We start from the raw sequence: 27,472 nt of genomic DNA, 5'->3' as shown, positions 1-27,472 counted from the left end.
CGCTGAACGGCCGTGCAACAGCTATCTATTCCCATCCTCGTAGAAGCTCTTAGATTTGACTAGCGTCTCACAATTGTCCAAGGACTTCCTCAATGATCATCTCGCTGGGTTCTCAGGGCAGCCTCCTGAGATGGTGGCAGGTAGGGGGTAGGTTTTATCATCTCTGCTCTAGATAGGAGGAAAATGAGAAGCAAAAGAGCTACTGTGAGTGGGTTCACTACCTGGTGGTGGTCTTCTCACCATTGCCGATCCCATGGCAGCCAAAGACGGAGGCCTGGCTCCTCTGGATTCAGGGCCCCATAACGAGTCAGTGTGGCTGTTCCTTCCATAGGGTGCGTGACAGGGAAAATGTGGGACCCCAGGCTGAAAGGAGAGCAGGGGCTGGAAGGGAGGCCTTGGAGGGCAGGAGCTTCATCCTCCATGTGATGGGGAAGCAGGGGAAGGCTTACACACGTTACTAAGACAGCTAGATTTGTGGACTTTGTGGATGGCGCTGGACCTGGTGTGGAGGAGAGATCCGAGGGGATTTAAGGCAAGCGCACGGCAGACAGGTTAAAAAGCTATCCTATTCGTCAAGAGATGCCAATGGCTAACGTGAGCATCAGGGAAATGGTGGAGGGATAGAAGAATCTATGAACATTTAAGAATAAAACAGGCTGGTTTTGATGAAGGATGAGGGTGGGGGATAGAGCACCATCTGTGAGAAACGGCACAGAAGACACGGTCCCCACTCTGAAGGAATAGAACATCCCCGGGAGACAGAAAACGAAGGAGTGCTAAGCCAGGCAGGATGTCACTAATATCAAGAAGGCAGAGTTCCCTACACTAATATTTTGTTAAGTCTGGATCAAGTCCTGGCTAACCCCTGCAAACACCTCCCAGGATGGAGCAATGGGAGAAATCCCTGGGGCCTGAGGACGGAGGGTCTGCACCTTGGTCACATGGAAGATTCATCTGGGGAGCTTGAAAGATGATTACAATCAGTCGGTGGTGGGGTCCGGGAGCTCCCTAGCCAATTCTAAGACGCAGCAAGGAAGGAGACGGAGGTCTTGCCCCTGATTTCAGAGACCCCGAACTAAGGTAGGCTCAGCTTTGCAGAGGGGAGCTTCAGTTTCCCCACCACACCAGTGGCAGGAGCGAAAGAAGAAGTTCTTTTTGGTCACTGACATTCTGAATCACCCTAAGGTCTCTGGGTCATCTCTCTTCTTTTGGGACGGAGCAGTCCCCCTGCCCAGTGTCCCCAGTAACCCAGCAAGGTTCCTCCCCAGGCCTTGTCCACAGCCGTGGGGGGTCCACCCCTCTGTCTCCCATCAATCAGGTTTTCCTCTTCCAGCACATGGACATCCTCTGCCCAACCTGAGTGACCAGCCTGGTCCACGTGGCCAGTGGCTGGGGCTGCTGCCCTTTGGGGTGTCCTGAAAGGACCTTGCTGAGGGGGTATGATGCATTTCCTTGACCACACCACACGCCAGCCTGCTGAAACAATGTCCCTTTTCTTGCCGCCAGGAAAGGCCACATAAAGGAACATCTTCTCTTTTCTTGCCAAGCAAATGTTTCTGCTTTGACCGGGAGGGTACTCTTTGAAACAAAATAATGATGCAGAGGCCACTGCAATGCCCTAGAAGTCATAGGTCAAGAACTAGAATGAATTGTTCCCAACATTTTTAGCATGTTGAGGGAACGTGTATGTGTGCACGGGTGCATGCAGGCATAAGGGGACAGTTGGCAGAGGGACCACTGTCCCTTTTGTGAGCAGCCCCTGATCAGCTGCTATGCCCTGGCTGGCCTGGGTAAGGGTGTATGAGTGAGGACGACAAATCTGCTATCAGAGTGCCTGCTTCTCTCATGGCCAATTTTTGCTGAGGGTCTTTGCAACAAATTGCTTAAAATGAGAATCCCACACAGCTGGCATGTGTTATTGAGGTTCGCTCACGTTGCCATAAGAAGAACCTGATTGCTGCGGGGACAACCGGTGACCAGGGCAGGCAAATGAGGTCATGGGCTAGGGTCTCATTCAGGGCTTCGAAAAATTTGGGGAATCTGGCTGCAGCTTTTCTTCTTTGCATCCAGCACCTCCTGTTCTGTAGGAGTCTCTCAGGTATGAGGACATCTGACTCACAGCAGCCTCTAGAATTCAGCTCCTTACCCCTGTCCTGGGGTGGTGGGGACGCAGAGCCCTGGGCTCAGGTCATGGGTATCTGTGCAGGCCTCTGTGTTCCCAGTTGCAAAATGAAAGGAGCTGCCTCCAATGACATCAAGGGTCCTTTCAGGTCTAATAACCTACAGCATGCCATGGCCTCCTGACTCCCTCCACCTGAAGAACTAGAATGGGTTACTCGTTAGATATTAATCTCCAAGAGGGATTTTCTTTAGCTAGAAATACTCTAAACTCAAACCCTGACCTTCTACAACATGAACTAGTGGCCTAGGTATTCGACTCATGCCTGTGTTTGTGACGTTTGCTTCCAAAGAAGAGGCGTCTGTGGCCTAGGCACGTGCTGCGCTGCTCTGGGAGATGGTCCTCACCTTGGTCAACAGAGATCTGAACTGTTTTTGACAATTTCAGGGAGAGGCTGAAGGTTCTTCTTAATGTGCACAAATGGCCATCCTGGCCAGTGGCAGGCTGGTGCATGTGCTGGAACACGTTCCCCTTCTTTAGAGGCTGGAAAAGAACTCACACGCTGCCTGACAGCTCACATTTAGAAGGGGAGCCAATGAGGGGACGTGCCATGGGACGCCCAGATGCCACAGCAGAAGATCCTTCTTGTCCATGGGGTTTCCACTGGCCCGGTCCACTGCATCCTTGCAGCCACATAAAGCCCTCCGTCTCTGCAGGCCCTGGACCCCGCGGGGCGAGCAGCAGGCCTCAGGGAGCCCTGGTGTGGGATCAGGGCTGCGGTCAGCCGCCTCGATCACCTCACTGCTCTAGGTCTGGGTGTGGAGATGCAGAGCCAGCGGCAGTTAGGATTCCTAATTCCCTTTCTACGGAATGTTTTATGTGCAGTTTCGCGATGAGGCCTTTTCAAATACACCTATTGAATCTGATTCCTAGTGAAATTCCAGACTAAGTTATTAAACAGATATCCTGTGAGTCCTCTACAAGGACCAGTCATGAGAAGTCACCGTAAATGAAACCCCAGGATGTGCAGGGAATTGCGGAGGCCTGTGGACCCGGGACCCTGAATCTGCTGCTGGATTAGCTGCAAGCCCTGGGGTGCGGCCCTTCATCATGGGGGGGCCTTGGTCTCCTGGGGGAGTAGGATGTATTCAGAATGCTTTCCTCATGGCTTAGAATGTTGACTGGTTGGTCTCCGAGACGGATGCCCAGGGACAGAGTGCAACTCTTGCCCCACTGACTGACGCTGGCTGCTCCTTGCCCCGGGCACCGGGCTGAGGCAGCCAAGTGGCCCGAGTTCTCTTCGATGTGTCCCGGTACTCACTCTTGGTGTCTTCCGGGCTTGCCCACAACTGACCTCTCCCCACCCCCGAATAGCCCCGTTCCAAGTACGCCCCAGCTTTGTCCTGCACACGGGGGCCTGAGGTGACAACCTGTCCATAGAAGGAATCCCTGGAACGCTTCTAGGTAATGGGATGTATCCAGCGTCCCTGCCCTTCAGGGTTTTGTGTTCCTGAGATGCGAACAGCACACAGAATAACAGAATAGCCCTCCAACCGCCACAGTCAACAATTTGGGGTGCCACCCTTTATGGCTAGGGTACGAGGCTAGTTATGCCAGCGCAACTACCCCTGCCTGCCCTTAAGGGCAAACGTATTTCTGTCCACATTTCCAGAAATGAGCAGGAACTCCCAAGTAAGGAGACTAAAGCTACCAGAAGTTCTACATAAATGGTTTTCATGGATTGTTGAAATGCAAATTGGCAGAAGGCAGGGACAGCTTGTACTTGATGTGAGTGTTTCTGGAGCCAGTCTAGCCCTGGGGGTGGGTGCGTGGGGGTCAGGTTTCTTAGTAATTCCAAAGGGGAGAGTCCCGGGCAGCTGTAGAAGGAGCCCAGCAACCATCAGAGGCCTTGCAGGTGTTCAGGGGGCTTGGAAGAGGCTGCTTTACCCTTGCCCTTTGCACAGCTGGCTCATGCATTTGTTCTGGCATTTAGCAACTCCCCGTGGTTCTGTGACGTCCTGAGCTCCCACCATGTATCCAACCCTGGTCTAGGTGTGGTGCTGGACAAGAGTCTTGCTCCCAAGGACGTTGGAGATTTGTTGGAGGAAAGTCTTTCCCACCAGGCAATGCACAGCTAGGCAGGGTGTGGCTGGAATCCAAATGCCTGGGCAGTAGAGACTTATCCTTGGCCCCTCCATGGAGCGCATTTGCCCTGATGGCTCTTGGCTCTTAGGTGGGAGCCAGCCTCTCTCTGTCAGGTCTGAACCCAAGCAGATTTTCTCAGGCACCTCAGACAGTTGTGTGTGTGTGTGTGTGTGTGTGTGTGTGTCCCCTCCTGGAGTTCTTTGAACAACAGAAAAGAAAAAAACCTATTTATTGGCATTCAGGTACATCCTGCCACTACCCCCCTTATATTCTGATCCCAATGGCAGCAAGTCCAGGACCTCTGCCACATACTCGTTCTCCTGCATAGACTCGGCGGACAGGACACTTCATCCCTCTACTCCCAGAGACAAACACCTGCTCCCACTGCTGCTCCCAACGAGTATGGGGAGCTCCGTGTCTTCTTTAATGCTCTCCTTTTTCCTCTGATCACTTAAATCCAACCAATCGGACTTCTGGCTCACATAGTAAATTGACCGCATGCACTAATTTCGATTTCCCCTCCCTAATTAATAATAAAAAAAAAAGAGGGTAAACCTACAAGAACACAGAGAATGAGAAAAGAGATTTCATCCAAGTTAGGGAAGACATGAAGTGAGACAAGCGGTGGTAACTCAACAGAGGGGAACATAGACCAGAAGTGTGCAAAACGCCCGGGGAGCTCAGAGCTTCAAGAAACCAGGGACCACAGAAGGTGTGGTTCGGATGCTGGGAGGAAAGCCTGGATAGGGACGCCCCAAGTGTCTTTCCCACCCCCACAGCCATGCAATATCCTTCCATCTCCACCTCCAGGCAAAAGGGATTTTCTAGAGAAGCTCTGATCTGAGGACTCAGAGAAATGGATCAAAAGACAGGAGATTCTGTTGCAGTGAGCACACCTAGCACCTGGATCTGGGTTTCTAAAAACTGCCCACTGGGAAGTAACTGGGTTCCATGCCAAATGGATCCTAGGGCTGGGGAGGTGGGGGTGGGAAATACTCAATAAACCCGAACAACTTCTTGTGCCAATAAGTGAGTAAGTATTCAAGGAATAACCATTCAGGGCATTTCAGAAATACACAAAAGTGATCTGAAGGGGCTCCCACTTGTCAAATCTGCAACAATTAGGCATCTCAAGTAGTCATGGGTTATAACCACTAGGAACATAAAAATCTCTAAGCCAAGACATATAAACAAACAAACAAGAGAAAGGACTTTCCTGACAGTAGCAAGTCAACTGAAATATGTAGATGGAATTAGAAAAATCACCATTTGCCAACAAACATGATGATATTTTTCAGGCAAGAATCATCAATGGATGCTAAAGATGGGGGTGGTGCAGTGGGGGCAAGTATCATCAGACGCAGCATATTAACACAGTCTCAAATATCTCCCTGCATGATGGTTATTAATTACAAAGGGGAACCTAGTAGCTTCCCAGGAGTGAAGCCTACAAGTTCCCACCTGACAGGTGGTCAATGTCATGGTCACCGAGTCAGCATCTTGTGCCTCCTGGTATCACACACCGAGGACCCCATGCCTCTTCGGTGGCATTCCTTTCAAAATTGTATACATTTAATCACGAGGAAACATTGGACAAACCCAGACTGAGAGACAGTCTACAAAATAAGTGGTCCGTCCTTCCCGAAAAATATCAAGATCGTGAAAGAACGAGGAACCTAACGAGACATGACAATTAAAAGCAACGTGTGACTTTCTACTGAGTTCTAAAGCAGAAGACACAACAAAACCAACTTTTTCTTTAGCACGGCGATTAGCAGGACAACTGGCAAAATGCGAAGGAGGTCTTTGGAGTATGTCATAGGATTCTTTCAATGTTAACGTCCTGATTTTGATGATGAAACTCTGATTATGGAAGAGAATGTCTCTGTTTTTAGGAAAACGGAGGGAGGTTGTTAGGGGGAGAAGTGGCACCACATCCACAATGTGTTCTTCAAACCATCAAGACGAAAATAAGAAAATTATGTAGGGAGTACGATAAAGCAAGCAGGTACGGAGGGGCACAGGGTTGGGTCCAGAGGGTGGTGCAGGCCTCGCTCCTATTTCACGGGAAGTGGGATGATGAGGCTCAGAGGTACGGCACGATCACCTGGCCCTGCGTCAGGGCTCTGTCCTCCTCAGCCCTCTGCCCCCCCAGTTACGCGGCTGAACCCCAGAGGGAAAGGCCAGGACTGTTTTCCAGACACGACCTTAATGTCTGGTCTTCCCATAGTCTGTTTGGCAAGGCCTGAAATTACATTACTGTTATTATTTATAGTCCATTTAATAGTAACTTTTGATTACTGCCTTTGAGGCAGAAGTTAGTGTTTGTTGTTTTATCCCCAGCCCAGCTTCCTCCCGCCACTAGGAATGCGTCAGGGTCACTGCCTGCCACCGACAGTCTCTGAGCTCTGGGACAAACTGCTTTCAACATCGGCCGCCACCCAATGTTCTGGGGTGGTAAACGTGCTCTCCATGCAGCATGAGGTCCGAAGAGAGGAGGCCGAATGATTAGCCTGGGGCTTCCTACTCCTTTCTGGACACGCAAGCTGCCCCCCGTCTCTACCCTGGGTGGTGGCTTTGACCGCCGGCAAGGGTGTAGTGTCACTGGGGGCTCTCCTGACCTTTCTACCTTTCATAGGTGGGAAGGTAGTGAGCATCCCTTACCTGCTGACACCCAGGCCTGCTGGGGTCCATGGGGCATCCGTCGGGGGTACTGCTGGAGACACGAGCAGCTGCTGGAGTCCAGGGCATTGTGTCCATCTTGAATCACTCAACCCTTCGCAAACCCATGTCCTTGGTTGTCAAAGAGGGCAAGATTCTTTGTCCTTCATTGGAGCAAAATAATGATAAAGGACAAATAGACAACCAAAGATTCTGGCAGAAAATTGAAAGGGATGGGTGATGTCCACGACTCATGAAGCTATCAAGGAATTAGGAAGATAGACAACAAATCTGTACTACAAATATTAAACTTGCTACGAGACTGGGTGTCGACTGTCCCAATGCTAGGAGAAACGATAACGATGTGATGCCAGGGAGGTGGTGTTAGCTGCACAATGTGAATGGCGACACAAACGTCTAAAATCAGTGTGTCACAAACCTCAAACTCACACAGTGTTGTATATCTTGATTAGAAAAATAAAGAAAGAAAAAAGAGTGAGAAAAGAAGAAATAAGTAAGAGCCACGTGGGGAGGCCCTAAGGCACTGGTTCTCAAACTGGCACAGGCCTCAGAACCACCTACTGGGATGGTAAAATACTGATCACCGGCCCCACCCCCAGTTTCCGGACCAATGAGACAGAAGGGAGCCCTGAGAAGTTGCACCCCTAGCACATTCCCAGCTCTTCTAATTCCCCTGGTCTGAGGACCCCACTTTGAGAACCACTGTCCTAAAAGTTGCAAAGGCCAACGAGCTGCTTTCAGCCCCTAGGATCTAGAGCGCATGTTGTAGGGAGACCACATGCACACCCCAATGACATGGAGGGGCAGCCCTTCCACGGGTGTATACGAAGTGCCGGCGAAACCCAGGTGAATGAATCAACAAGGAAATGCCTATCAGGGAGGGGTGCACAGGAGGTGCCCTACAGGCAGAGTCTCTGAAGAACAAGAATACGGCAGGCAGGTAAGTGAAGCCCTGAAGGACCTTTAAGGCAGGACCAGTGCTGCTCATCCAGTGCCTGTTAACAAATCACAAGGCTAAAGCCCAAGTTGGGGAGTGACAGGTGAGAGGCCTGGAAGGGGGGCAGACACCAGGAGGAAGGTCTGGGCTTTTCCCACAGGCCTTGGGAATCAGCAAAGAATTTTTAAGCAGGGCGATAAGAAGCTGGGTGAAACCTTTAGCTTTCTGGGTCTCACTTCCTTGTCCGTATAATGGGGTGATGGGCAGGTCTAGGGAGGCTTCTGCGGCTCTCACTGGCTGTGTGATTCAGTAAGGATGGGGGCACCCTGCCATCAGGCCCTTGCAAGGCACAGGGATTCCACAGCCACTCACACTTGCTCCGTCTGTCTGTGACCTGCCGCCTCCAGGACCCTGGGCCAGCCTGGGAAGTGGAGACTGGAGGTGTCACCCACGTCGCTAATCTGTCCCGAGCAAGGCCTCCCTCCCCCAGGCTGTGCAGAGCCCAGCAGCCTGGGATTGTGTAGCAGCTCACAATGGAAGGAAGAGGGTGTAGGAGGGAGGTCCCCGGGCTGACCCTGGTATTGTTCTTGGGCCAGAAGAAAGCTTCCTCCTGCTTGGCCATTGCAAGGCTAGAAATGACGACGTCCAGCCAGTGAGAGTCGGCGCGTCCTGGGGGGGCCGCCTGCCGTCGGGTGGCCTGGGAGCCGGGGCCCATTCACAAACGCCTGCTGCAGAGCACGTAGCCCTGTCCACCCCCACCCCGTCTGCCTGCGGCCTCTGACTACTCCCAGTGAGAAGCTGGGGTAAACGAAAATAACTGGGCTTCTCCGCCCCTGAGCTCACTGCCGCCAGGAAGGGGAACGCGACCAGAAATGGCACACTGGCTAATAAAGGAATAATGGATGCTTCACACCCTTAGCAACACCTTCTTCTTCCTCTAGCCTCAGCTGCTCCTTGCACGGGCCAAGGACAGAGGAGGAAAGGTGCTGGGCCAGAATGCAGCCCGGCTTAGCTAGGGCTGGCCCGAGGCACCAGGGCATCACCAAGACGGCGGGGCTGCTAAGCCAGCCATGAAATGGACGGTCGGGCTGCAGGTGGAGTGGTGCCGCTCCTCTCGTGGTTTGGGGCCTCTCCTAGCAGGGCTGTTGCATCATTGGTGGGTGGGTGGGTGCAGGAGGGTGGACCTGCCTCTGAGCATTGGTAGCCAGGACCCCTGTAGGTCATCCGGCCCCTCTACTGGCCTCCTGGTCCCAAGCCCACGCCACTCGGAACAGGGCTGGGTGGGGCAGCTCTCGTTTGTGAGATGGCCTGGGCTCAGGCCATCACCGTGGCCTTGGTGAGGCAATACTCCGCCTGGCCTTGCTTGGGCCTGCCACCTGCACCCCCAGGTGTTCCCTCCCACCTGAATGCTCAAGCCCTCACACACTCAGCAAAGGGTTCTGGACACAGTGTGGCCCAAAGTAGGGCATGGACCAGATGACCTCTCTATTGGGGGGGGGCAAGTCCTGTTTTTAAGGAACACTGGCTTGTCTCTAATAAAGGAACAAAACTTCCTTTGCAGGCCACTAAGGGAAGATGTTTATGGTCCTAGGAATTCCCTACGGGTCCCAGGAAGAGAACACAGGATTGGTCAGGCCCGAGCCCCCGACTTCCCAAATCCTCCTCCCATCACACATTTGGCTGCTCCAGAGCATCTGACTGAGGATCTACTTGTTCAAGACCCAAGGCCTCAGGGATGTGCACTAATGGCTCTCTCTACTTAGAGAAGTGTCCCTATGGAGCTCCCAGGAGCCCCCACTCTCCACAGCCTCTACTGCTTCTGAACCATTACTCTGTTACGTCTGCAGCCCCGAATGCCATACCTTTCCTTTCCTCTCCAGAGAATCTCCCTGGCTACCCCCAAGGCATCGTTTGAGGTCCGCCTCTTCCAGGAAGCACAAGCACAAGGAGAGGCAGGAAAGAACCAGAGAGACTCACATCTGGCCTAGAATCAAGTCCTCCAAATGTCCATGAAGTCAGGAAAGTGTATGGGGCCACAAAAGAGGGGGGAGCTCTGGGCAGGGGGCGGGGACGGTAAGGACACAGCGGGTGTGAGGAGCAGGGGGGCACAGCTGGCCAGGCCCTGCTCTTGTCTCAGCTTAAGTCCTGCACAGGCAGACGGTTGCTCTCCAAGAGTTAGGTCTTAGAAGGAACCAGGGAAACAACATAGTCTTCACCCCTGTGCTCCCCCAATCACAGGAAGGACCCCTGGGATGCTTCCCAAGCCCGTTTCTTGCCTGTTAACCTCACTGGTTCTGGCTTTGCTTTTCCAGTTATCAATGTGCTACTTAGTAGGGCCACGTCCTGTCTGGAGAGCGGTTTTTTGGTTCATAAAGAGCTGTCATTATATAACCTGGTTTGTATTCTGACCCTCAGGATGGCTCTGCAATAATGTTAGTCAAACAGCTGCATGATCCCACTTCACAGCTGAAGAAATGGAAGATGGAAGAGAATGATCTGGGGTGAACTTCACAACATTCTGCACGTGGAACTGAAGGGCTCTCAGATAAGAGAAGTTGAATGAGCTTCAGGATTTTTGCCAGCTTTTAAAAACTCTTTTGAAAAGAAATTCTCAGGGCTTTTTTTTTCTATGTATATTCTAGATCAGTGTTTGACAAACTTTTCTCTGTTAAGGGCCAGACGGTAAATATTTTAGGCTTTGCAGGCTGGAGGGTCCCCTTGTAACTCCTCGACTCTGTCTTGTGGCACAAATGCAGCCAAAGGGAGCAAACGGCTGGGGGCACCGCATGCCAATAAAACTTTATTTGCAGAAACAGGCTGGCGGGCTGGACTAGGTCTGTGGTCAGTTTGCCATCCCCGTCAAAGACCCTAGGTGTGTCCTGGATAACTGAAGCTGTTGCATAAGGGAGGCAGCGGTTCCCTGGACCCCTTGAGAGCCAAAAAACACTTGCTACCTGTTGTCTCAGCTCCTTGAGGCTGTGTGGGAACCTACTCTAGACTTGGCCATAGCCAGCTCCCTAGGAACTTCCCTAGCTGTCACCAACAAAAGCCTTCACCCCCAAAGTGGCGACTTCTTGTAAAAGGACTCACAAACAACAAAAATAAAAATAGGCTCGCCTCACAGAGCACGTTGCCCATTCCCAATGGGGCTGGCTACCTGGAGGCCTCAGACAGGAAGCCTCGGGATGAAGAACTCCTGGTATCCTCCTTTATTGTCTGTGGCACCTATTTTTGTCCTGAGGGAGGAAGCGCTGGGGAGAGTGGGGGGAGGTGGCCAGAGAGGCAGAGGGAGGGGGTCTCCTAGGTAAGCATTCCTCCCCTATAGCTGGTGCAGGATCTTGGGTCAGCTGGGATTGTGGGGGAGGGCATCAGAAACTGATTTTTTTTTTAAAGTAAAAACCTCATTCCTTCCTCTTTCGAAGGTGTCCATGGGGCTCCTCTCTCTTTCCATTTTTAGTGCCTTCAACAGTAGAGGAAAAAAAAAAGATATCCATTTTCTTGCCCTTGCTTATTAAGGAAATGACATTCACCCTTAACTTGCTGTACGTGACTGCGGTCACCTAGAATATAGAAAATGGTTTTCCAGCATTTCTTCCTCCTCCTCGACATTTCTTACAAAGGGGTGCCAGAGGAGTCGGGCTGCCTGAATTCCAATTTCCACAAGCCCATTTATAAGCCACGTGACCTGGGGCAAAGTATTTGATCTCTGCTCTCTCATTTGCCTTAAGGTCTCTCAAGGCCATAATAGTAGTACCTCTACTTTATGGGGCCGGGAGGCGAGCTGGAGAGGATGGTAGCCGGCCCGAGCTCTGACAGCGCTTGAGCCCCTGGGGAGGGGGCCCAGGCTCCGGACTGGGGTGCTGGGGATACGTCCCTCGGGAACCGGCGGGCTCATTGCATCATCTGTCATCTGCCACGTATTTAATGAACATGTGCATGTGCCCAGGTGGAGCTCACGCTGCGGTGCAGAATGCAGACCCGGGAATAAAGACAGCAAACGCACGATGAGCGCTGTGGGGAAGGATCAAGGGGGGGCACGCTGTGTTCCAAGGCCCAAGGCCGAGCGAGCAGGTGACATCTGGCCAGAGACAAGCCAGTGCCAGGACAATGTGCGGGGAGGCCCTGGCGAGCGGCGGCGGTGCGGCTGCCGGGCCGGGACAGTTGGCTGGTGCTCTCGGAGGGGACGGGGAGAAGCCCACGGTCGGTCCCCGGGGAAGGAGGCCGAGACCACGCTGTGCCCAGAAAGGTGCTCGCGCATTACGGGGCGCAGTGAGCGGGTCAGAGCCGACCACCCTGAGACCGACGGGGGCCAGTGTTTGGGGATGGTGACGGCCCGGGGTTCCAGGCCGGCCTTGCTTTGCATGCGACTGTCCCTCAGCAGCTTGGGTTATTTTAATAACCCTTATGCCTGTGAGTTAGCATATCCTAGAAGTTTCCAGAAGTCTTAGCGACAGAGCTGGCACAGCTCTAGGGAACAATAGTCTCTCCCTCCTGCGTGGAGGGCTGGGAACCTGCGGCGAACCGTGGCTCGCAGCTCGCCAGCCCGGGTCCAGGCGGCACAGCGCCCCCTGCTGAAGAAACAGGTGCCGCTCCTGGGGTGCCACCTGCGTTCCTCCAGGCGATGGGGAAGGGGGTAGGCGGAGAGGGAGGAGGCGAGGTGGGGAGGGGGGTGAGGCCGGGGAGGGGGTGGAGGCCGGGGGAGGAGGAGGGAGGAGGCCGGGGGAGGGGGGTGAGGCCGGGGGAGGGGTGAAGCTGGGGTGGTGGGGGTGAGGCCGGGGAGGGGGTGGAGGCCCGGGGAGGGGGGTGGAGGATGGAGGGGGGTGGAGGGTGGAGGCTGGGAGAGGGGGTGGTGGGGAGAGCCCTGGTCTCCACTCAGGAGAGCAGGGATTCTCATTCTGAAAGCTCCCTTGCCCCTCAGAGCAACAGATTGAGGCGGGAGAGACTCTCATCCTGTCCTTATTTGGGGGCCCAGCAGTGGGGCACGGGGTGCTCCCCTTAGCGCCTCACCCAGGCCTTAGCGGGCCTGACCCCTCTGTGGGCCCCGGGGAAGACGCCGCCGTGGGTGCTCCGCTGCACCCCCCGGGTTCTGCAGGGCCCCTCGGTGGCAGTGGCGGCGCCCGCGTGAAGCCCCACATCCGACTGTCCACAGTGGGGCTGGTGCTCGGCCCTGCGCCAGGCCGCCCGCGGGGACTGTAGGTTACCTGCTCCTAAACCTGGTCAGGTGGCAGAGGATCACCCCAGCAACCGGGTCCCTGCACAGAAAGGTAGGAGGGAAACCAGTGGAGTCACGCGGGTCCTAGCGTCCCACCCACGGCCTGGACAGCACATCCGTCTGACAGAATTCAAGAAAAATGATGGCAACACGTCCTGATGGGAAGCCTCGGGCCCGGCGCAGGATAATCCAAGACCAGGGGCCGGGTTGGGTGCGGGACACAGAAGCACCCAGGGCCGCTGGGGGGCGGAGGCCGCCTCGGGCTGCGGCACCCTGGGGCTGTGCGGGGTGGAGGGGCAGCAGAGAGCCAGCGCACCTCAAGGGGCCCGAGCCTGGGGGGCGTCAGGGCAGTGATCTCCGGCCTATTCAATCACTCCCTTGCCCTCACCGTGGATTCAGTCAAGTTTCCTGAGGCCCGGATGATGGAGCTCCACTTTGCCCTCACACAGCCTGCCAGCACCTGTTCTCCTGCCAGGGGCAGGTGGCCGAGCTCTAGAAGGCCCCAGGCCCCACACGGGTAGGCACCCCCCACCCCTGCAGGCTCAGGTCAGGGAACGCTGCTGCACCCCCCTCACTCCCCGGGGAGGCACCCTCCTTGTCCTGGCAGCAGTAGAGACTTCAGGGCGTGTGCCTTCCTCGGAGCAGCCACGTGTTCCCGGGGGCGTTGGGGGACCCCAGAGGCAGGTCGGGCCTTCACAAGGCTGGGCACATTTTGGGCCATGTGCGTCCCTACACTCTGGTGACCACCTCCTTTACCACCCCATCCTGTCCCTTGTTCTGGCAAGGAAGGGCCTCGGCATCGGCCCGGGTGGTTTTTGACATTTTGCATGTTGAGCATCTCAACTTTGGCTGCTGGGGACTAGGGACTTGTGACTGCAAACGCCAGGCTGAGGAGCCTCCAGGGCGGTGCGCTGGTGTCCTCTAGTGGGAGCTGATCGCGGTGCAGCCAGTGTCCCTGTGCGGCCTCTGCGGCGGCAGCTAACAGCCGGGAGGACTGCAGTGACCGCATCACTGCCTCCGCAGGGCTAGCCCCATCCCACCCGCATGCAGCTCCCAGCACAGATGCCCGAAATGCAGGCGGGAACCCCCCCCCCCCCCGCCACCGCCCCAGGACTCCATTCTAGGACCAACTGTGCAGGTCTCAGCCTCTGCCTGGCCCCATGGCTTCACTGCCTGGAACTGTGACCAATGGGCCCCAAGTCCCTGTCACGCGCTCAGAGCCTCAGCTGCCCTCCCCACATCAGCAGTGCCAGCTGTAGCTCCCTGGATGCTGCCAAGTGTCCGTGGATGCCAAGATGTGGCTGCTGGCTATTGCCCACCCCCTCAGTGACCACTATAGGTGGGTGGACCTTGGGGACAGCCAGTATCCCCGGCATCAGCCCCTATTAACCAACTAAATCCCTTTTACGGGGAAAGAACTATACGCGGCAGACATGGGCGCCTGTCTGCCCTGTTCCCGGGGCCTTGGGTGCTCCCTGGGACTTGGCCCCAGCAGGCCCAGAAATAGGGGTCCCCGAGGATCCCACGGTGGAGATAGAAGCAGGCAGGGCCATCAGGGCTAGGGTCCTCGGCTCTGACTGGAGGGGAGTTTGGCCACGTACCCGGCTGACAGTATCTGACCTGCTGAGGCACTCCAACCGAGGACCACTCACTGTGCCATGTACCCTACGTGCAACTGCCAGTGAGAGAAGCCAGAGCTCTCTGGAAGTCTACAGTAGGCATTACCTCAGAGGGCCACTGGGGTCATCTGCTCCATACTCGGCCATTCATTCAAGTCCCAGAGAACAGCTTCCGGAGCAGCACGTCTGCAGGCACAGGGCCCACACCTCACCCTATAGGGACTCTGACCTGGGCAAGGCTCAGCGGGGCTGGGGCAAATCACAAAGGCTCCTGGATGCTGAGGAGTCTAAACAATGGTAGGAAAAGGGTCAGGGATGGCACCCTGGAGCTCTGTGGGGTGGGGAGACAGAGCGGGCTGCAGCTTCAATGCTTCTCTTCCTCTGGGTCCAGGAAATGGTGGGCAGGTGGGCATTGAGCCTCGGGCCAGTCTCACCCCTCATCCTCCTGTCCTCCCTCTTCGCCTCCCAGTAGGGGAGGGGAGGCAACACGACAGTCTCCTTATCCTCGGGGGACATGTTCCGAGACCCCAGTGGGTACCTTTAAAAGCCTTGAAACCCAGATAGCACTGACCCCGCCCCCCCACTCTATCTTTCTGGCATACACACTACCACAAAGTTTCATTTATAAATCAGGCACAGTAAGAGATTCATAACAACAAAAACTGCTGTACTGTAATAAAAGTCATGGGAATGCGGCCTCTCTCTAAGTCTCGCCCTTCTTGAGAGGACAGGAGGTGGTAAAATGCCTGTGTGAGGCGGGACGTGAGGTGAGTGACGTGGGCGCTGGGACGCGTGCCAGACGACACAAACCTTCTGATGGTGGGTCCTGCACCTCAGTTGGCCTCAGGTAACTGAGACCGAGGGAAGTGAAACTTCAGATGCAGTTAACTACTGGTTAACCACTTAACAGCCGATGGGTTGAGTTAACTGTGGGTAACGAGAGGGGCTTCTTTCTCCTCCTCAAACTCTAACTTCTGTCGAAGACGGCGTACGGAGCTGGCTCATCTCCGCTCAGGCCCGAGACTCAGTGGGAGGGCTGGGGGTCCCTGGGCTCTGTGTGGGCTTTCCCCTCCAGTGGTCTTCGCCTGGGTGCACAGCACGTCCTCAGTGTATTTAGGACCACTTTAGGAGGTCACCATGGCTGCTTACCCTCCCCAGCCACCCGCGTTCAGTGGCTGAGGTGGGGAACACTGACTGTCCCACAGTGCATCGGGCAGCTTCATCTGATCAAGACTTGTTCCAACCCAAATGCCACTAACTAGGCTAGGTGACCCTGAGGACCCGAAGCTGGGCAACTCAGCCGGCCAGCCAGTCCCATCTGTGAGGGGCTCTGAAGATTGCTGGGAGAACTCAGAAAAATCATCCCAATGGGCTCTCCTAGGGGCCTCAAATTCTACCACCACAGCTGTGCTTTGGGATCAGGAAGCCTGTCAGCTCTGCCCTAATGGTACCCAGATGAAGTACTAATACCCAAGGAGAGGTGTCATGAGCATTACCAGCTAGAACGCTGGGATTCCAACTCTTATGGATGATTTTGATAAAATTGCAGAATGTTCTGTGATGCTTTAAAAAAATATAGATTCCTGGGTATGGTCCAGTGGGTGTGGTCACTAGCCCCGACAATCCCTGCCTCCTGACAGCCGTGCCTTTTTGTGGTCCCTTCTGCACACTATACCTGGTATGGCATGTGGTAGAGTGCCAGCATGTTGCTTCTGAGATTATGTTATACAAGATCGAGACTTCTATGTTGGATGCTCTCCCTCTTATCATTCTCTCTCTCTCTCTCTCAATCAGATCACTTGCTTTGGAGGAAGCCTGCTACCATGTTGGGAGGATGCTCAAGCAGTTTATGAAGAGGCCGGCATGGCATCTTCTGCCAACAAGCAAGGTGGAACTGAGGGAGCCATGGGAGGGGCGGTGGTGGAAGGAGGCCCTCCAGCCACAGTCTAGCCTTCAGATGGCTGCAGCCCCGGTCAGCAGCCTGACTACAACTGCAGGAGAGCCTCCCTGAGCCAGAACCCCAGCCAAGCTCTTCCTAGATTCCTGACCCTCTGAGAGTATGTGTGATGCTAAATGTTTTTTAAGCTGCTAGATGTTGAGCTATTTATTATGCACCAGTAGATAATTCCCATGTCAGGTCAAGGGTCAGACTAGATTGCTGTAGATTTCAAAGCTTCCCAGGCAGATCTGATGTGTACCATGGATTTAGGGACTTATCTGCTGGTGGTTTTCTGGGGGCAAAGCTGATTCAAAGTGGCATGTGTGCATGTGAGTGGCATGCTGAGTGGAGAGAGGTGAAGCCTCCACTGCCAGCAGCCCCTAAGAGTTTAAGGTCACATGTGACCCCAGAGAATGGGAGTGCTTGCTGATTTATGGTTCCTGGAAGAGAGAGAAAATGTGGAATATGCAACCTGAGGGGGGCCTTGGCCTGATGATCCTCACAATGTGTTTAGTAGTAGAACCATTTCCTCAAATGAAATAATTCACAGTAGGCTGACTTAGCAACACCAGCAGAGCAGTTCTGGGTAAGCCCAAGTAGGGGCCCCCATGTCTGTTTCCCCAGCCTCCCTGTTCCCCACCCCTACTAGCACTCCCAAGGCACCTCTGAAGAACCCAAAAGCTTCACAGTTTACAAACCTGTGATCTAGTCCAACTGCCTCCAACTGAGGCATTTTACTGATGAGTAAACTGAGGCCCATGGAAAGGAGGTCACAGAGCACTTCTGGGGCAGAAGCCCACAGCTTGATTCTCCTGACTTCTACTGCAAACTTTCTGCACTACCTGGGATGTCACTTAGGAAAAGTGCACAGAGTGGGGTGGGGTACAGGGGAATGCTCTCTCCCACCTCCTAACCCAGCTATGGGCATCCACCACCAGAGTGGGGGAGCACCTGCCACGCACCAGGCATGGTTCTCAATGCTTCACATGAACTCAGGTATTCAGTCTTCGCCAACACCCCTAATGAAGTAGGTACTGCCGTCACCTTCATTTTACATAGAAGGAAACTAAGGCAGAGCGAGGATAAGTAATTAGCCTGATTTCTTGCTTAGGCAGTATCAGGGCCACGTCTGGGGTCCGGACATGAAGCCCTTACCCCCTGAACTTTGCTGCCTCCCCCTAGGCAGGGGCCCAGCCTTCCCTGCTCTTGGAGCAGAAACGAAAGGCCCTTCACTCTGCTCTGCTCCCCAGGGAGCTGGGAGACAGATGTCAAATAGGAGAAAGTGGTCAGACCTGCTCCCTTTCTGGCCAGGATGTCCCAGGCTTCTGGCTCAATGGCCACCAAGGGGTCAACACCTTACCTAGGGCAGGGGGAAGCTGGATCTTCACCTGGATCTGGGTCTCTCAACTGTATTTTTTTCTATCAATAATGAATGCTATCGGCATTTAGGAATGGAGCAATAAAATCATAATTTCTGAGTACTTTATCCTTTCTGTATCTTTTGCATCAAAGCTAGCTTTACATTAGTGGTGATAATCTAATACAGATCCAGCTCAGAGGAAATTTCAGGCACTGATACCCCATGCTTATGAGCCACACACCGTGGCTGAGAATATTGATTCTTTTTTCTCTCAAACATAGAGGAAAGTTGTAAGGACAGTAAAAGAACTTCCCTGTGCCCCTCACCCAGATTCTCTGACTGTTAATACTTACCACATTTGCTCTGCATCCCATCTAGTTTATCTAAACTTTTGAGGATGGGCTGCAGACACAAGCCCCATATCCCTCAAATACTCTAGTGTGTATTTCTCAAAAACAAGGACATTTGCCTATAAATCCATCATACAGCCCTTTGAATCAGGACACTGACACCCAGGCAACACTACCGCCCCACCCACTGACCCCACTCATGTTCTCCAACTGCCCGACAAAGTCTTCTGGTCCGGGATCTCAGCAAATAACACATGTGGCATTTAGCCTCTTTAGTTCCTTCCAGATTAATTGGAAGATTCCCCAGTCTTTTCCTGTCTTTCATATGCAAGCCATTTTAGGGAAATGGTCCTTACATTTGTTTCTTTTTTTTTTTTTCTTACATTTGTTTCTAATGACCAGACTCAGGCTGTGCTTTCTTAGCAGGAAACCCCCCAGAAACGATGTTGGGTTTTCTCTATGCAGCACACCAGACAGCACATGGCGGCCACCCATCCTGTCGCTAAGGATGGTAACCTCAATCACATGGTCAAATTAGAGTCTGCCAGGTTTCTCCGCCAGAAGGTCACACTTTTCCCTTTGTAACCAGGTAAGCCTTATATGTGCCCCAGTCTGCTGCCTGGAAGAGAATTTCCAGGGAGAGTAGTCTATGCAGAGCCAAGGGGTGTCAATGAGTTAAGAGGGCAGAGTTCAAAATTCAGGGAGTCCAAGCAACTAGAATTTGCAAGGCAGAGCACCAGAGAGGAGAAATTCAGAAATCTGCAGATCCTCGAGTCTCTGAGCACTAATTTGTGCGTGTGTGTGAGGAAACTTCCAGGGCCAGGAGAAAGCTTCCTGAAAAGGAATGAACAGAACAACCCCTTGAGATCATGCAGGGCTAGAAATAGTCTGTGTTCCCAGTGGATGAGGTAGAAACACTTCCATTGGGAAGCAATCGCAGAAGGGTATTGACTCAGTAGTGGAGCAAAATATGTCCTAGACTAGAGGACTTCTGCCTAACAAGGCTTTAAAAGCAAGCCTTGAAAACATCAAACTTTTTTTGAAGCCAATTAACTGTGTAGAACAATGCCCCAAATATTTAAGTGAATAGCAACAAAAATCCAGCATCCAACAATGTAATATTCCTAATACCTGGCACCTAATCTAACATCACCAGGTGCACACAGAAAAATATGGCTGATGTCCAGGACAGAAATCAACAAATAAAAGCAGACACTGAGGGATCCCTGGGTGGCTCAGCAGTTTAGCACCTGCCTTTGGCCCAGGGTGTGATCCTGGGGTCCCGGGATCGAGTTCCGCATCGGGCTCCTGGCATGGAGCCTGCTTCTCCCTCTGCCTGTGTCTCTGCCTCTCTCTCTATCTCTCTCATTCTATGTCTATCATGAATGAATAAATAAAATCTTATATATAAAAAAGCAGACACTGAAATGACATAGATGACAGAATTAGTACAGAAGAACCTTAACACAGGTATTATAAATATATTCCAGATGCTCAAGAAGATTGAGGAAAGCATAGGCATAAAGAAGAGAAAAATGGAAGAGAGAGGAAAAAAGATCCAAACTAAACTTTTAGACACGAACAGTAACACATCCGAAATGCAAACTACACTGGACGGGATTAATGGTAGGCTAGACTTTGCAAGAAAAGACTAGTGAGCCTGAAGACACAGCAATGGAAACTATCCAAAATGGAGCATGGAGCACACTTTAAAGAAGAAAGACTTAAAAAAAAAAAAAAAAAAGGCAGAGTTTGGTGAGCCATTGGAAAATATGAAGATAAACAGAAGACATAATTAGAATCCCAGTGGGTGGAGTAGGGGGTGGTGGTGGCAATGGCTGAAATTTTTCCAAATTTGATGAAAACCATAAATGTACAGATCCAAGAAACTCAATAAACCCCAAATGGAGGAAACAAAGAAACACCAGCCCAAGGTGTATCCTCTTCAGATTACTGAGGCCTTGACTTACATTGGCTTGTCTCTCATTAATGGGCCTGAGGGGGATGCCTGGGTAGCCTGGTGGTTTAGCGCCGCCTTCAGCCCAGGGTGTGATCCTGGAGTCCCGGGATCGAGTCCCACATTGGGCTCCCTGCATGGAGCCTACATCTCCCTCTGCCTCTGTCTCTGCCTCTCTCTTTGTGTCTCTCAGGAATAAATAAGATCTTAAAAAAAAAATGGGCCCAAGACATGATAACTGCACCCACAAAATGGGAAAAGCACACAAAAAAGGGAGCAGGAAGCGAATGGATGCAGTTGATGTGGCATGAGTTTCAGGAGAGAAGGAAAGGCTGACATGGTGACTGGTGGCAGGTCTCACTGGCAGGGCAGGGCTCAGCCATCTGGGAGACTGGCTCTCACTCTGCTGCCGCAGGCCCCAACCCCATACCCGGATGCAGCTAGATTCCTGCTGTTTCTGCCTGATAACCAGCACCAGAAGCATCTAGAGATGCAGATTTGCTGTCTCTTTGCTGAGTGGCTCCTGTGGTCCCAGAGCCTGGCTCAATTCAGGGAAAGAAGCCCAATCGATGGCAAAATCAGCAAGCACAGCAGATACCTGGAGATGTAGGATTAACTCCACTTCTCAAAAGCCTAAAAATAGCCCCGACCACATTGGAAATCCCAGCAGTCCCACTGGAACACACAGCAGGACACTGCACCTGCAGAGATTACAGGTCAAGGGATAAAGAAACTTCCAAGTACTTGGAGTTGCCAGAGAATGGCCCCATTTCAATTCTGGGGGATGTCAGGCCTGCCACCAATGCCCACAGCATAGCTGAGAGTGGGCTGTCGCACACATCACAGTGGGACACCCTGGACCTCAGCAGGTGTCCAGTCCTGCCCACCTACCACTGCGGTAAATCCAGCTGCACCTTGTCTGAGCAACAGGCCAAAGGAGTGTGTATGCACTGCCCAGGCAGAGGATCAGGATCCGGCTGGAGGCAGTTGGAGACTGTGCTCCTGCACCTACCTGCCAGGCTGGGAGGACCTTCTCGATGTCATTCAGGTTGATCCCATCCCCATCTTCTAGCTTCCCCTTTCCACACCTGCACCAGAAAAGATAGAAAGGCACTGAAAAGTTGGCATGTTCGTGTGTCTTATCCCAGCCCAGCAAGCAGGGAGAGCAGGGACAGTGAGGAGACCACCTGGCCCTGCCTCCTCAAGGCCTCCAGGGTCAGTCTGTCCCACCCAGAAGGAACAGCCCCGGAGACGCGTGCCCTCCTTCCCCCGCCTGGCAACACAGGCCCTGCCTTGAGAATGAAGGATGTAGTGCAGGCGGGAATGCTAGGACCAGTCCAGGTGCAGGGAGCACTAGGGTTACATCCAGCCCCCAGGGAAGTAACAAGGGACCTGAGCTCCCCTTGACCCTTCCAGGCAAAGACGCTAAGCTCCTTGCTGTAGAATACCCCCAAAACCGTCACAGCTCCTCCAAAGGCCCATCACCTAACGCAGTAGACCAAAGGGACAATGACCAGGCAACTTTCTTGAGGTCGCACAGGCCCACCACAGGGATTTCTCCTTCCATGGCCCGCTTCTGGGCCAGTCCAGCAAGCCCATTGGGATGCTGGTGCTGTCTTCATGCCCTATGTGGGCAGGCCTATGCTCAGGCCACAGATGCCGACCTCAGCTGTCAATCAAGCACCCCTGTCTTCTGCATGCTAAAGGTGCAGACTCTGGAACCAGACTGCCGGGCTGGAACCCCAGCTGCAGCCCTTACTAACTGGGTGACCCTAGGCAAGTCACTTAACTTCTCTGGACCTCAGTTTCCCCATTTGTAAAATGGGGATCATTAGTGGTATCTAAGGTGGCAGGAGGATTAAGTCAGTTATTGAAGTGCTTAGAACCATGCCCGGCACATGTGCACCCCCCATACACACCCATATTTACATACCATATTTAATGGTAAGCGTATTGTTATGGTAAATATGGGTAATAATGACATCAAGTTATAATAAGATAAATAATATGGTAAGTATATTATTACCACCAGGGCTACTGCTCCTAATACTGTTTATAGCTGTATTGCTACTATTACTGTTTTTGCTACTATTTTCCTGCTACTGCTATGGCTGCTGCTGGAGGAAGAACACAGGCACAGAGACATTAAGTCAGGGCACCTGGGTGGCTCAGCGGTGGAGCGTCTGCCTTCGGATCAGGTCGTGACCCCAGGGTCCAGGATGGAGTCCCACGTCGGGGTCCCCGCAGGGAGCCTGCTTCTCCCTCTGCCTGTGTCTCTGCCTCTCTCTTTGTCTCTCATGAATAAATAAATAAAATCTTTAAAAACAAAAGAGAGAGCCTAGACTCTGGAGCCGCCCCGGCCCATGCAGGTTACTCATTTCTGTGCTTCCTAGTTCTCATCAACTGCCAAGGGAAGATAATAATGCTCCTCCCTCCTTAGGTTTGGTGAGTTTTAAATAATATGAGGTGAGCACTTGGAACAGGCCCAGGATAGATTAGTTAGTGACCACTGCTCAGTGTTATCATTAGGGACCCCGGCACCTTGAGGGCCACTTGGCATGAGGGCTGTAGCATTTTCCAGCCGCAGAATTAACGCAACTCTGAAATTCCAGAGCATTTATTGGTTCAGTATTTGCAGGGCATCTCTTGTGTTTTTGGCCCTGTCCACCTCCCTGGGAATCATGGAAAATGAACCCAGCCTAGTTCCCACCCTCCACCACTCACAGCTCTTGGGAAGCAAATCCTCATCTAAGGGCAGTGAGCAATAATCACTGTTGGGGGGTTGGGGCAGCATGTGACAGATGTCACGAAAGCCTTCCAGGTGGAGGGGCCGCAGTGGCTGCAAACCCCAGCAGGGCTGGGGTGGGCAGAAGAGGGTAGGAGGCCGCGTCCTTGCCCCTGGCTGACAAGTGCTCTAGTGTGGGCTCCGGCCAGGGCTGGGCCCCGGCATAAACCATGCATAGACCGGGCAGCACAGGCATAGACCGGGCAGCACAGGAACCCAGAGGAATGCTGCCCAGAGGCATCCAGAGGGTCTGAGGCAGAGGGAGGGAGGTGGGTCATGAGCTGGTCAAGCGGAGAACCTGGGGGAATGTGTCTGGGGCAGAGGGCAACAGGGCAATGGCCTGAAGCTAAGCCCGAGTCTGTGGCCATGGACCTCAACGAGCCTGCCCGGCAGAGGGGGCGGGGGAGGCGAGGGTGGCCAGGGGGCAAGATGGTGCTAGAAGGCCAGGGTGGGAGGGGAGTAAGGAAGGTGTGATGGGCACGCCCCCTCCACCCCCACCCATGTGATATGCTGGGCTGCCTGCAGATAAGGAGACAAAGAAAGGTCTAGAAACATCCAACTATCTTTGAAGTGCAGGCTGGTTGGTGAAGGTACCAGAGGCTCACATCTGGGTCATCTGCAGGGGCAGCGGGAGGGGAGGAAGCTGGGGACCCGGCTGATTGGGATGGCTGACACCCTGTCCCCGGGTCATGTACCCCACAGAAGGACTCCTGGCCACCCTGAGCTCCAAGCACATGCTAGACAGCAGCCCGGCCCAGCCTGGGCACAGCCTCCCATCGCCCCTCAGCAGCCTACAAGGGCATGGGGGGCTGTGTCCAGGGACGGTGCTGTCCCCCCAGACCCAGCCGGCTGGGGTTGGCAGCTGCCTGGAGGGCCCCCAGGTTAGGAGGGCAGAAGGTTGCCACAGACCGGCTGAGTCACTGCTGCTGCCAGGGTTTCCACGGCAACCGCCTTCTCTGATTTCTGTCCCTCCATGGCAACATGGGCTGCGGGGCGCCTTGGCAACCACGGGGGACCCTGCTTCTGAGGGACACACTGGGCGGCTGGGCTCCAAGGGCGACACAGCCTCTGCCTTGCCCACAGGTGGCCACTGGACTGACACCCGGGATCTGCCAGGAACAGGGATGCTGAGTCCTGCCCCCCCTGCTCTACCTCAATCTAATAGGGCGCCTCCATGCAGGCTGGCTCCCCTCTGTAAGCAAAACACGACTGGGGAGTTCTGATGGAACCCACACAGGCCAGACAGTGGGGAAAGGAGCCGTGCTGAGAGGCTGGGGGCCCTCGGAGAGTATGAGCCAAGTGATGCACTGCCTCTCCCCAGAAAAATTCACACAAGCAGATGATTTTGCATGAAAGTTGAAGGGGTTAAGCTGATCCACAGGTGCTCCGGTGTGTGGATGGCTTGAAAAGGCCTCACATCATGGCTCTTCTACTTGGGCAAGCTAGTTGGCCTCTCGCAGATGCATTTCTCTCATCCTTGAACTAGAGACCAGAACATCTCCCTTCCTGGGCTGGTGCTCATTTCACTACTACTGTGTGTGTGTGTGTGTGTGTGTGTGTGTGTGTGACAGGGTGGTCAGAGTGGGGTGGGCAGCAGGTGAGAGGCAGTGACGTTTAATGGTGGGGGCGGGGGGGGGCACACGACAAGTGAAAGCCATCAACATAATAAAAAAAAAAGGGAGCACAATAAGTGTCAGCAAAAGACGTGCAAAAATTGCAAGCCCTGTACATTGCTGGTGGGAATTCAAATTATTCAGCCCCTGCGGAAAATAGTTGGGCAGTTCCTCAAAAATCTAAGATGTGGAATTGCCATGTATGGCACTGTGATTTATACAGGTATATCTGGTCTTTGTCCCCAGTCTTGGTGCAGAAGTCCTAAATTCCTTGGAATTTCCTAAGCAATGACAGAGATCAAGGGGTCTGTTTTTATGTTAATGAGGCAACTTTTGCAAAAACACCTAAGGAACCTGAGGGAGGGGGCTACTTGACAGGGGACCCCACTGTGGGATTGAAGGGTTAGAACTTGCCAGAGACAGCCAGCCTCATATCTGCACCCTGCCCTGCTCCCCTTTCCCATGAAGGGAGCCCCAGTGAGGTGCAAAAGGAAGAAGCCAGAGGAAGGAAGACGCAATGTCCCCAGGACTCTTAGCAATCCTGCTCCAGGGGGCCACGCGCGTGCTGGGAACCCGGAGTCTGTGCTGGGTGTGGGCGGAAGCACCGGGTCCTGGCCCCTCGCTAGTGCATCCCAGCCTGCAGGCTCTCGCCTCATCTTCCAGACCCCTACCCGGACCACAGCCGTCATTCTCACCAGCTGTGGGCCATCTGGATTCCACAGTCACAGCCTCTCTGTGTCAGAGGATGCTGACCCCCACCGGGGACACACCAGCCCTGCCTGGACTCAGTCCGGGTTTATAAAACAGAGAACGGAAAAAAACCCCACCCAAACCCCTGTGTCGGCCACCCTGCTGTCCTGAGGTCAGCCCAGGCCCGGACACATTGTGGAGAGAAGAAGGCGATGCCGACATGTGAAAAAAGCAGAGGAGGAGACAGCCCGACACTACACTAGCAGTTCTCCAGGTGGGGCCCCGGGACCAACAGCACCGGCACCCCCGGGAACTCTTCAGGAATGCACGTTCAGGCCCCACCCCAGACCTCCTGGTCCCGAGTTCAGGGCGCTGCTCCAGGTGTTCCGACAAGTCTCCAAGCGGCCCTGACCAGATGTGGGGAGGCCCGTGGCGCCAGATGGCGGACAAGCAGGGAAGGGGAGCGGTCCCGGGGGGAGGCCAGGGAGCCTGCCTGCGCTTCTCGGCGGAGCGCCTCTCTGGGCAGCAGCGCCGGTGCCCTCGGAGCCGCCTACCCCCGCGCGGCCCGGTCACGGCCACGGCCACGGCCGCCGCTTACCCTTCCCGGTCGATGTGCGGCAGGGGCTGCTTGGGCGTGTGTCTCAGCTTCCGGTGGAACTGGGTGAAGTCCAGCTTTTCGGGCTGCAGGTCCCAGGTGGCACCACTAGAGGGTGAGAAAAGACGAGGCAGTGAGGTGAGGGGGGCTGCCCAGCGGGGACACGGGGACACGGGGGGGGGGGGGGGGGGGGGGCACCCGGCCAAGGGCAGGGTCAAGGCCAGGGGGTGAGAGGCTGCTGCGAGGCCCTCACCGCTCCTCAACGCTGCTGCCCAATGACGCGTGTCCCTAAACACACGTGTTGCTTTGTTGCCCCCTCTACGGTGCCCCCCCAAAGCACGCCGTCGGCTTTCACACCCGCCTTTGAGGACGGCGGCAGGAGAAGGGGCCCGGAACCTGTCAGAGAAGCTTCTGAGGCAGCTCTGAGGGCGAGGCGGCCAGTCAGCGGGACAGGAGGCCGGTGCCACGAGTCCCGGGCCCGGAGCCCGGCGTGCTTCCCTCCCGGGCCGGCGCTGCGGCTGGAGCCCCCCGGCGTCCGCCAGCTCCACGGCCGGGCGAGCACAGCTCAGGGCCGCGGCCACCGGAGCCCGGAGCCATCTCTCCCCAGGGGAGTGAACACACGCTCGGCCCCGTTGGCAGACCTGTCGGGGGCACCAGCCCCACACACTGACGTGACCCTGGCCACTACCTCTCCTTCCACCCCGGCCCATCAGGAACCTCCCAGAGTCCGAACCGCTGACAACCCCTCCTTCCTCCAGGCCTCTCCTCTGCAGCCCCCCCCCCCCCCCCCCCCGCAGTGCCTATGACCCCAGGCTGGGGGGAGGAGCCGCAGTCACTGACTGGCCACCACAGCCCCTTCTCTGCTCTTCCAACCACCAGGCCACCCTCTGCCTTCCCACCCTCTCCCCGGCCGCCTGTTAGCACCGGGCTTCTCTTCCCCTCAACCCTCTCTCAGACTCCTCCTCCTTGTCTTACTCTCTCTCCCTTGGATGCTCCCCCCTCATTTCCCTGCCTTCAATCTTCTCCTCTCTCTCTCATCTCCTTCCTCAGCAGCCTCGTCCCTTCTACTTCACCCCCTTTCTGTCTTCCTCCACTTCCTGACCAGCGAATGCTCCACGTTTACTCAATTTCCAAAGACCCCGCAGGGCTTCTGTAAGGACAAGACAGCCAGAGGCATACGCCACGCACAAGAGGGATTACCTGAAGTAATCAAAGGTGTTGGCAGCCCAGATATCCGTGCCCAGCATGTCCAGAGAGTTGTCTTTGCTGCCGTTCTGGAAAAGACGGGAAATGAAAGGGTGGCGTTATTTGCTTGGTCCGGGCACTGAGGACAAGCAGGCAAAGGCTCATTCCCAGAGAGCGCTGCAGAGGCCTCCGGTCTCTCCCCTCGGTTGGTTATTCTGGGCAGCCTGTAGGCTGGAGCAAGCTGCTGGAGTGAGCAGCCTGGCTAGGGCACCCAGTAGGAGTCA

At 54.4% G+C, this 27,472-nt stretch overlaps 1 protein-coding gene across 7 annotated transcripts in view; it reads right to left on the bottom strand.

Annotated features, from left to right (window-relative positions):
• CTIF (cap binding complex dependent translation initiation factor) overlaps nucleotides 1-27,472 on the bottom strand; it is a 282,695-nt gene that overhangs the window by 151,170 nt on the left and 104,053 nt on the right. For all 7 annotated transcript variants that reach the window (XM_077899773.1, XM_077899775.1, XM_077899779.1 and 4 more), the window contains 3 exons: nucleotides 27,204-27,277; nucleotides 26,007-26,111; nucleotides 21,333-21,408 (listed from right to left, as the gene is read on the bottom strand). In XM_077899773.1, the coding sequence (XP_077755899.1) occupies nucleotides 21,333-21,408; nucleotides 26,007-26,111; nucleotides 27,204-27,277 (255 nt within the window). The remainder of the gene's footprint in view (nucleotides 1-21,332; nucleotides 21,409-26,006; nucleotides 26,112-27,203; nucleotides 27,278-27,472) is intronic.

Source organism: Canis aureus, chromosome 6 (genome assembly GCF_053574225.1).
Source record: "Canis aureus isolate CA01 chromosome 6, VMU_Caureus_v.1.0, whole genome shotgun sequence".
Classification (NCBI taxonomy): domain Eukaryota; kingdom Metazoa; phylum Chordata; class Mammalia; order Carnivora; family Canidae; genus Canis; species Canis aureus.
The sequence above is the reverse complement of the archived record's forward strand: the minus strand, read 5'-3'. Positions and strand labels throughout refer to the sequence as shown.